This window comes from Pundamilia nyererei, unplaced genomic scaffold (genome assembly GCF_000239375.1).
Source record: "Pundamilia nyererei isolate P.nyererei 1_Seehausen unplaced genomic scaffold, PunNye1.0 scaffold00013, whole genome shotgun sequence".
Taxonomy (NCBI): domain Eukaryota; kingdom Metazoa; phylum Chordata; class Actinopteri; order Cichliformes; family Cichlidae; genus Pundamilia; species Pundamilia nyererei.
Genome location: NW_005187414.1, coordinates 5,828,248 through 5,835,476, shown reverse-complemented (window position 1 = coordinate 5,835,476; position 7,229 = coordinate 5,828,248). Strand labels below are relative to the sequence as shown.

Here is a 7,229-nt window from a genome sequence, read left to right as displayed (position 1 = left end):
GATTGGGTGATACTGGCTGGCATCTGCATTCACAAAGACACAAAATAGTGTACTATTTCAAATGAAGGTTCTTAATGCTCTGTTCATCATGGTTTCTCAGGAGGCCATCTGCCTTTCCCTGGAGGAGTACAACCAGCACATTGAAGAGCTGAAGCAGGAAATGGAAGAGGCCACAGAGAGCGCAAAACGTATTAGGGAAGACATACAGGAAATGAGGAACAAGTATGGTGTAGTGGATTCCCAAGAAAAGTGTGCTGCTTGTGACTTCCCATTGCTCAACAGGCCCTTCTATCTGTTCCTCTGTGGGCACATGTTCCACAATGACTGCCTGTTGCAGGTAACTTGCTGCACACAGGAATATTTCACTTTTTATTTGATTCAGTCAGTAATCAATCTGAATATGTCCTCTGACCTTTTTTTTTCTCCTTCTACGTTTTTTTTTAGGAAGTGACTCCTCATTTGTCGGCCTTCAAGCAGAATCGCCTGGAGGATCTTCATAAAAAGCTGGCAGCAACCACGCAATCATCCAAATCGCGCCACCGTCCAGCACCAAAGGATGAGGGTGACACATCAAGCTTGGGCAAGGCCACTGCGGGCACAAGCCGTGAGCAGATAAAATCAGACATTGATGACATCGTCGCATCCGAGTGCGTATACTGCGGCGAACTGATGATCAAATCTATCGACAAGCCTTTCATCGATCCGCAGAAATTTGAGGAGGAGAAATCCAGCTGGCTGTGAACAAAGACTTTTTTTTCTCTTCGTTACAAACTCACTATCTGTCAGCGAAAGTGGATGATCCACAGGACAGACACATTAAGCGGAGACATGCCGATATCCTGTTGGTAGTGCCTACTGCTGAACACTTAATCAGCTTCTGTCCTCTAGAAACTGCACTTGTTTTGTTGTCAGTATTTGAAACTGAACATTTGCACTAGGAGTATGTAGTGAAGAACATAGAGAAGACATAAACCAACCTGATCTATGCTTGTGCTAGAGTTGTATACTGCATACATGTGCCTAAACCTCAGATTATATATAAGGATACAACTGCTTTACACTCATTTCTAGCTGTTAACTGCATTATGTTGTGTATTTGTTCGATTCAGTGAAAACACAAAATGCACTAACAAAATATCTGCCTGTCCTAAGCTCTGTTTCTTCTCTCCAATTAATGCATCTGTGTTCATCTAAACATTATATAACATATTTGCTGTTTTTGAGTTCAGCTATGGCACAGTACAGCTTCTCAGTTATGACAGATTTTGTTTTTTGTTTTGTTTTGTTTTTTTGACTTGGCTTAAATGTAAAAAATATTTAACAAATCATCTTATGTTTACTGTGGAAAATGAAAAGCCCTGTGCTTCATCAAAGTTTCTCAAGACTGCAGTTGACTACTAACAGCCCAGTAAGTTAAAGGAAGATATGAAAAGAGCAGCATAAGTGAAAAAGATGCAACTGGTGATTTTGTGTAAACTGCATTTTAACAGGAAGATCTGAGTTTAAGTGATTGCAAATGCACGTGTCATTGTTGGGTTCGCTGCCTGCCAGTTTTTGGAAGTTTTTCTTTTCTTTTAAGTTACAATTGTCAGGATCAAGATTTGAGAGGCTGACAACTGGTACTATAATCCAAACACAGATGACAGGAAGCTAATGTGCCTAGAGTGGTGGACTTGCCATGTTCAATAAACAGATGTGCAAGAATTTTCCTGTATATTTAATTTTATTGTTGCAAAAAACGAATTATTGTTTCTGTTAGTTTTAATTTCTCCGAAGTCTAATTCTTATTTTTATTTCGGTTTACAGAAATAATTGGTTTATAAGTAACTTCAATTCTTAGTTTTAATTATAATAACCTTGCTACCAACTCCATGAGCCTGTAGTCATTATATAATTCAGTCATTATCAGAGACCATAACTGGTAAGTTAGATTATAAAATATGTTTTTCGTTGTTTTTGTCCTCCGAGAATCTTAAGCCAATTACTTACTTACATTTTTTCAAAATTTTGTGACGGTGTCCACTTTACCTAAAACGGAGTTCCCTTCTAGTGACGTAAGACGTAGCTCGGTAATCTTCGCAGCCAGCAGACACGATCAATCAACATCGGAAATTCATCGATACATTTACGTTAGTTGCAAAGACACGTTCCAAACCCGAAGGCATGATAGCGCTGTCTCGTATTTTATTAGCGAAATATACAGGTGAAAATTTTGTCATGGTCATGTCCTAGGAGACGTGGATAGGTTGGCTTCCTTCTCTCTGGGATTGATTAAAATGCCTGCTCCTTGCTGTACCTTCGCCATGGCGTCGTGTCTCTGCTCTCTCAGTAACAGAAAGTGGCCGCCTCTCCGCTGTTGCTGCCGACTCAAAGCTCACGGACTCGCTCGGCGTCTCAAACCGCCATTTTGGAGTCAGAGAACCGAGAGTCGGCAGCAGCGACGAGAGAGACTGAAAGGCGGACACGGGGCCGAGGTGAGAGACTCCGCGGTGGTTGTTATGGCGAAGGAGCAATGGGGAAGATGGCCGGGAGGGAGAAAGAATTAAAAGATGGGGATCATGCGTGCGCCAAGCAACCGAGCCGCGGCTCGTATCCGAAACGAGGGTCCAAGAGGCGCGGGCGGAGGCCCTAGCTGTCGCTGCATGGTGACAGCAAGCAAGCAAGCTAAAGAGTTGTCATTAAACCGATTTCATATCTTAATACATTGTTTAGGCAGGGAGGTGGTGGCCTTAAAGAGACAGGGCCGATTTAAATACTTCATATTAATGGTGTGAGAGGACGAAGGTGTCAAAACGCCTTAGTATTTGATAAGCTAACTAGCTAACGTTAATGATACGCTAAGTTACAAAGATAGCAAGGAGGGGCTAGCTATAGTAAAACTACCTGTGCTACCTAATTGAACTGGCGTGGGCAAAGCCGTCAGTGAACGTCTGTAGCAGCACATTGAGCCTCTTTACTGTCACTGATCCGAGGCAATGCTGCTTTTGCTGACAGCTAACGGTCGTTAGCTTTGAAGCTACAGTATTGCTGAAGGTTAGCTAGCAAGCCCTGGCTAACACTAGCTTGGTTTTGCTATCCACCAAAGCACAACGTAACGACGTGATAGCAATGCTATTTAAAAAAGTATTTATTTTTAAACTTTAGTCCCTTGCAGCCTGCTACATTTGAGGAAATGAACTCACAGAAAGTGAAGTGAATAAATACCATAGCGTTGTTTATGGGTATTGTTGTGGACAGCTGAGTTAACTTTAGCATGGAAACTCTCAAAACAACCACCTGACTCTTCATAAGGACCTAATGCATAATAACACTTAATTGATTACACTATGCCTAAAGTTTAATTTTATTTTTTAATAAACTGCAAGGACTGAAAATGATTACCAAGATTACTTAGACACACTATCGAGCATAATATATGGCTGATTATAACGTATCATAACTTATTTTTTTATTGAAAATAAACTAAAATAAATTCTCAAAATTGAGTTCAAAGCACAATTTAGTGTACGACGTATTTATACTGAAACATGGGAGCAAATTATTTTTACTTTAAACCGATAGAGATGTCCAAATAAACTAACTTTTCCTTTGTCGTTTTGAAATCACGTGCATAAACACTGTTAGTACAGCACTGTAAAATGAGCCTCTAATAAAAGCTTTTGTCTTTGCCATTTAATTGTCAGTGTGTGACTGCATTTCTTATTTTGTAGGCTTGTCATCTTGATCATTAGTGTTGGAATCGAAAATCAATGCCATCCATTATTGAGAAGGTATGTCCAATAAAAAAATAAAATAATAGAATAAACATTTTGTAGAATGAACAGTATCATACTTCATATCTGTGCATTTGGAGGCAAGTATTTTGTTTTTGGTGTAAGTGCCTTTTTTCTGACCTTGACAAAAAAAAATGTAGGCAGTAATTATGAAATCTTTAAACATACTAGGAGATTATCTCCCATTATACCAGATTAGCTGAGAAAATGAAGCAATGTACAGTTCCTTTTAGTCTGGACCATTTTTACTCTTTAGGTGAATAACATTAAAATGTTTTTCTTCACATAGATGTAACTTTCCTGTACTGCTCATTCTTACCTTGTGCCATTTGCACATCTATTTCTTCCATACTTCTCTCTTCAGTAAAAGGTCCTGCCCTGCTGGGCAGAGGTGGTCTGTGGTGTATGGCGTCAGGGCAGGGTGGCCAGCTGGAGGTTGGGGTATCAGGGGCCTCCAGCCTAGCCAAACCTCTCTACCTACAGCGCTTAGAAAGATCCCTGAAGTTGGACAGTTTTTTGCGTCAAACCGCTGCTATCTTCAACAGAGACATAACCAGGTACAGAAAAAGAGGTGCTGATAGTCACTTGTTGCTTCCAGGCTAAGGTTTGTTTTGGCCACCTATAAAAAAAAAAAAAAATGAAGTGTTTGCAGCAATCTTCCCATCTTATCAAAATTAAACTGTATATTGTGTTTATATATATATATATATATATACATATATATATATATACATATACATATATACAAATTTAGATGTTTTGCATGGTTGATTGCACCTCTTGTCATCTGCTTTACATTACACTGTCTAAGAAGAGAACGGATAATATACAAATAGGATGCAAATGTTGAGCTTACGGCCATACATTTCTCTTGTAGTGATGATAGCGATGACAGCGAGGGTGGACTGGAGCCAGGGATATCCCTGGATGCCACCACTCATGATACGGCTTTGACAATAAAGAATGAGTCGTGTGATCAAGGAGATGGATTGGCAGATGGCAAGCCGCTTAATGGAGTACTTCTGCAAGGTAAAGGTAAGATGTATTGAGAAATGTGTTAGTGACATGTTGCTACACATCCACACTCATTGGTTTAATGAATCTTTTCATGCATATTTATCCTGTGTTGTTTCTTTTTTTTTTTTTTGTTTCACAGACCAAAAGGCAAATAAAACAAGCCTTTACAATTTTTCTAAGCTGAAGAAGAACAGGAAATGGCTGAAGGTATTTACACTGGCTAATACTGGCCTCTATATTTGAAGAATTTTAGTTTTATATCTACCTCCTCTCTCATAGGATACGTTTGTGTGTCACATGCTCTCAGCTTCCTTTAACCATGCCTGTACCTACTTTTTTTCTCATGTAGAGTATCTTGTTGAGTGATGACACCACAGACTCAGATACAGACTCAGATGACGCTAACTTCAGCATGTCTCGGGAAGAACTACATGACATGCTGAGGCTCCATCGTTACACGAGGCAGCATCAGAGCAACTTCTACTCTGACCGGGAGGTACAAATACACACATAAATAAAGAACACTATTTGCTAATACTTTGTGTCAATTTAATGTCATTGTAATAATAAGCTTCTTTATTAAGTTCTTAATCAATAAGTGCTACAAAACAAAAAGAGCAAATAACTCTGCTTGTGCTTGATTCATAGTGGTTTCTCATAATTTCTTCTGGTTTAGCGTCATTTAGCTGTCGAAATGTGTTGGAAATCCCCTCTCAGAGAGTCAGAACATAATGCAGGATGTAGCTCTGGTGCCAGAACAGGTGGTGAAATATATATTTGGGTGAAATCAATGGCATGGCCATGCACAATTTGCCTCAGGGATAATATATAAGAAGCAAATAAGTGGGAACTCAAAATAGTACCTTGGGGAACCCCACTAAATAAAGAAGTACAGGACAAGACATTTACTTTTAAAAAATGAAAATCAGCCAATTCAGAGCCTCGTCACCTACAACAAAGTTCTTCAGACATATTAATTAAGATGTATCATGCTCCTCTGTGTGTTTGTGTTTGCTCAGCTTCACCAATATCAGTACTACAGCACGGGACTCTTATCTACTCATGATCCCTTCTATGAGCAACAACGCCATCTGCTGGGTCCAAAGAAAAAGAAAATCAAAGATGAAAAGAAATTTAAGGGTAAGCAGAAAAAAGGCACGCCAGTGTCAGTGCCTTTAAGGAAAACAAAAACAAACAAGAAAAACATATTTTAAAACTGCAAACAAGATCTACCTTTTCATTTAAATGTCTTTCCTTTTTTTTTTGTAGCCAAACTAAAAAAAGTAAAGAAGAAGAAGAAACGGGGAGAGGGAGAATTTGTGGATGAGGAGCGTCCCTTCGTCACCAAAATATTTGCTAAGTTTTCCCATGATGCTCCGCTGCCCATGGTGAAGAAAAAACATCTCACCGTCGAGCAGCTGAATGCTCGCCGACGCAAAGTCTGGCTCACCATTGCCAAAAAAGAAATCCCCAAGGTTAGTTAAGCAAAGAGTCAGTTTTGTTTTGATGTTGGTCCCATTTTTCCAACATTTTCTAATGCCAACTGTCCCATTTCTACTTTTTTCAGTCCTTCAAGCAGAAGACTTCTGCTAAGAATCTGGTATTAACCAATGCAAAAAAGGTGAGTAAAGTGTACACAGCACTGTATGGCTAGGTACGTTTAAAGCATTTTGTTAAATGTTTTTGGTTTTGCACACGTGTTCAGCGTGTTGGTAACTCTCCATGTCTGTATATTGCAAAAGTAACTTTTAACGTGTGATTCATGTCCTCTTAGCTGGCTCACCAGTGCATGCGAGAGGTCCGGCGTGCAGCTATTCAGGCTCAGAAGAACTGTAAAGAAACATTACCCCGTGCCCGGCGTCTTACCAAGGAGATGATGCTCTACTGGAAAAAATATGACAAGGTGGAAAAGGAGCACAGAAAGAGAGCCGAGAAGGAAGCCCTGGAGCAACGTAAACTTGATGAAGAAATGAGAGAGGTCTGTGACAAGGAAGTTATTATGGAGACATTTTTAATTTGCCATTACAGGTTTTTTGAAAATCCTAAATATAGATACATTTTTCTCCCTGGGTTTTTTTTTTTTTTTTTTTTGACTTAATAGAAACCAAGCGTGAGCGGCGCTAACTGAATTTTCTCCCTTTACCACTTCGGGTATATTATGGAGACATTTTTAATTTGCCATTACAGGTTTTTTGAAAATCCTAAATATAGATACATTTTTCTCCCTGGGTTTTTTTTTTTTTTTTAAAGTTAATGAGGTTTGCTCTCCTTCTCCTCAGGTCAGAGTGATCCCATTGGAGCTTCAGAGGCTCTTTGCCCATCTGTTGCTAGTGGACCAGCAGAGTGCTTCCACTGCTGGCCTTACTGACAGCTTTGGCTGGAACAGCAGTGAGGTATGTGCACTTTATTTGCTTCATGGAGGAGGAGAAAGCGAGGCTT

General features: G+C 39.6%; 2 protein-coding genes across 3 annotated transcripts in view; both read left to right on the top strand.

Moving 5' to 3' along the window:
* Nucleotides 1-1,704, top strand: part of vps18 (VPS18 core subunit of CORVET and HOPS complexes) — a 6,401-nt gene extending 4,697 nt beyond the window's left edge. The window contains exons 7-8 of the mRNA XM_005725075.1: nt 38-337; nt 445-1,704. Of these exons, the coding sequence (XP_005725132.1) occupies nt 38-337; nt 445-741 (597 nt within the window). The 3' untranslated portion in view covers nt 742-1,704. The remainder of the gene's footprint in view (nt 1-37; nt 338-444) is intronic.
* Nucleotides 1,705-2,302: 598 nt separating this feature from the next.
* The window catches only part of ino80 (INO80 complex ATPase subunit), a 39,503-nt gene continuing 34,576 nt past the window's right edge, over nt 2,303-7,229 (top strand). Inside the window, exons 1-10 of one of the 2 annotated variants that reach the window (XM_005725002.1) lie at nt 2,303-2,474; nt 3,711-3,770; nt 4,138-4,330; nt 4,651-4,802; nt 4,930-4,997; nt 5,140-5,286; nt 5,810-5,930; nt 6,060-6,265; nt 6,358-6,411; nt 6,565-6,768. In XM_005725002.1, coding sequence (XP_005725059.1) covers nt 4,179-4,330; nt 4,651-4,802; nt 4,930-4,997; nt 5,140-5,286; nt 5,810-5,930; nt 6,060-6,265; nt 6,358-6,411; nt 6,565-6,768 — 1,104 coding nt within the window. In that variant the 5' untranslated portion in view covers nt 2,303-2,474; nt 3,711-3,770; nt 4,138-4,178. Of the gene's footprint in view, nt 2,475-3,710; nt 3,771-4,137; nt 4,331-4,650; nt 4,809-4,929; nt 4,998-5,139; nt 5,287-5,809; nt 5,931-6,059; nt 6,266-6,357; nt 6,412-6,564; nt 6,769-7,229 lie in introns of both variants that reach the window. The other variant, XM_005725001.1, reaches the window with a different exon arrangement.